The sequence below is a fragment of the Priapulus caudatus genome, unplaced genomic scaffold (assembly GCF_000485595.1).
Source record: "Priapulus caudatus unplaced genomic scaffold, Priapulus_caudatus-5.0.1 Scaffold20, whole genome shotgun sequence".
NCBI classification, from domain to species: Eukaryota; Metazoa; Priapulida; class Priapulimorpha; order Priapulimorphida; family Priapulidae; genus Priapulus; species Priapulus caudatus.
In genome coordinates, this window is record NW_014577081.1 from 856,321 (window position 1) to 856,942 (window position 622).

Here is a 622-nt window from a genome sequence, read left to right on the forward strand (position 1 = left end):
ATATAAAGATAGAGAAGTAGAGAGAGGAGGCAAGCGGCCAGTAGGTGGGTGGGCTTGTGAGCGAACGGGGAGAGAGATCTTTCCCTAACGCCACCCAGCAAACTGAAGCATGTTCATGTGTCTGCGCAGGCGAACCTCGGCAACATAGAGCTGCGCAGCGAGCTGTGGAAGATGGCTTCCGGCAACATGGCGATCCTGCAGTGTCAGGCAACCGTCGTCGGCTTCCTGGCATCGATCGCCGCCATCGTGATGGGATGGATTCCCGACGGAAAGTTTGAGCTTCACGACGCGCTGCTGCTCTGTGCCGGATCCCTGACAACGGCCGCCATTGCCAGCGCCATCCTCGGTAAGAGGCAGTCGCGTGTGGTGCACATCGCCTGATTCCGTACCTACACCTAACTTCAGCAGATTCCGTACCTACACTTAACCTCAGCAGATTCCGCACCTACACCTAACCTCAGCAGATTCCGTACCTACACCTAACCTCAGCAGATTCCGTACCTACACCTAACCTCAGCAGATTCCGTACCTACACCTAACCTCAGCAGATTCCGTACCTACACCTAGCCTCAGCAGATTCCGTACATACCTGCCTACACCTAACCTCAGCAGATTTCGTACC

At 55.3% G+C, this 622-nt stretch overlaps 1 protein-coding gene across 3 annotated transcripts in view; it reads left to right on the forward strand.

Annotated features, from left to right (window-relative positions):
* LOC106812110 (solute carrier family 41 member 1-like) overlaps positions 1–622 on the forward strand; it is a 20,797-nt gene that overhangs the window by 8,719 nt on the left and 11,456 nt on the right. For all 3 annotated transcript variants that reach the window (XM_014815898.1, XM_014815890.1, XM_014815907.1), the window contains exon 6: positions 130–346. In XM_014815898.1, the coding sequence (XP_014671384.1) occupies positions 130–346 (217 nt within the window). The remainder of the gene's footprint in view (positions 1–129; positions 347–622) is intronic.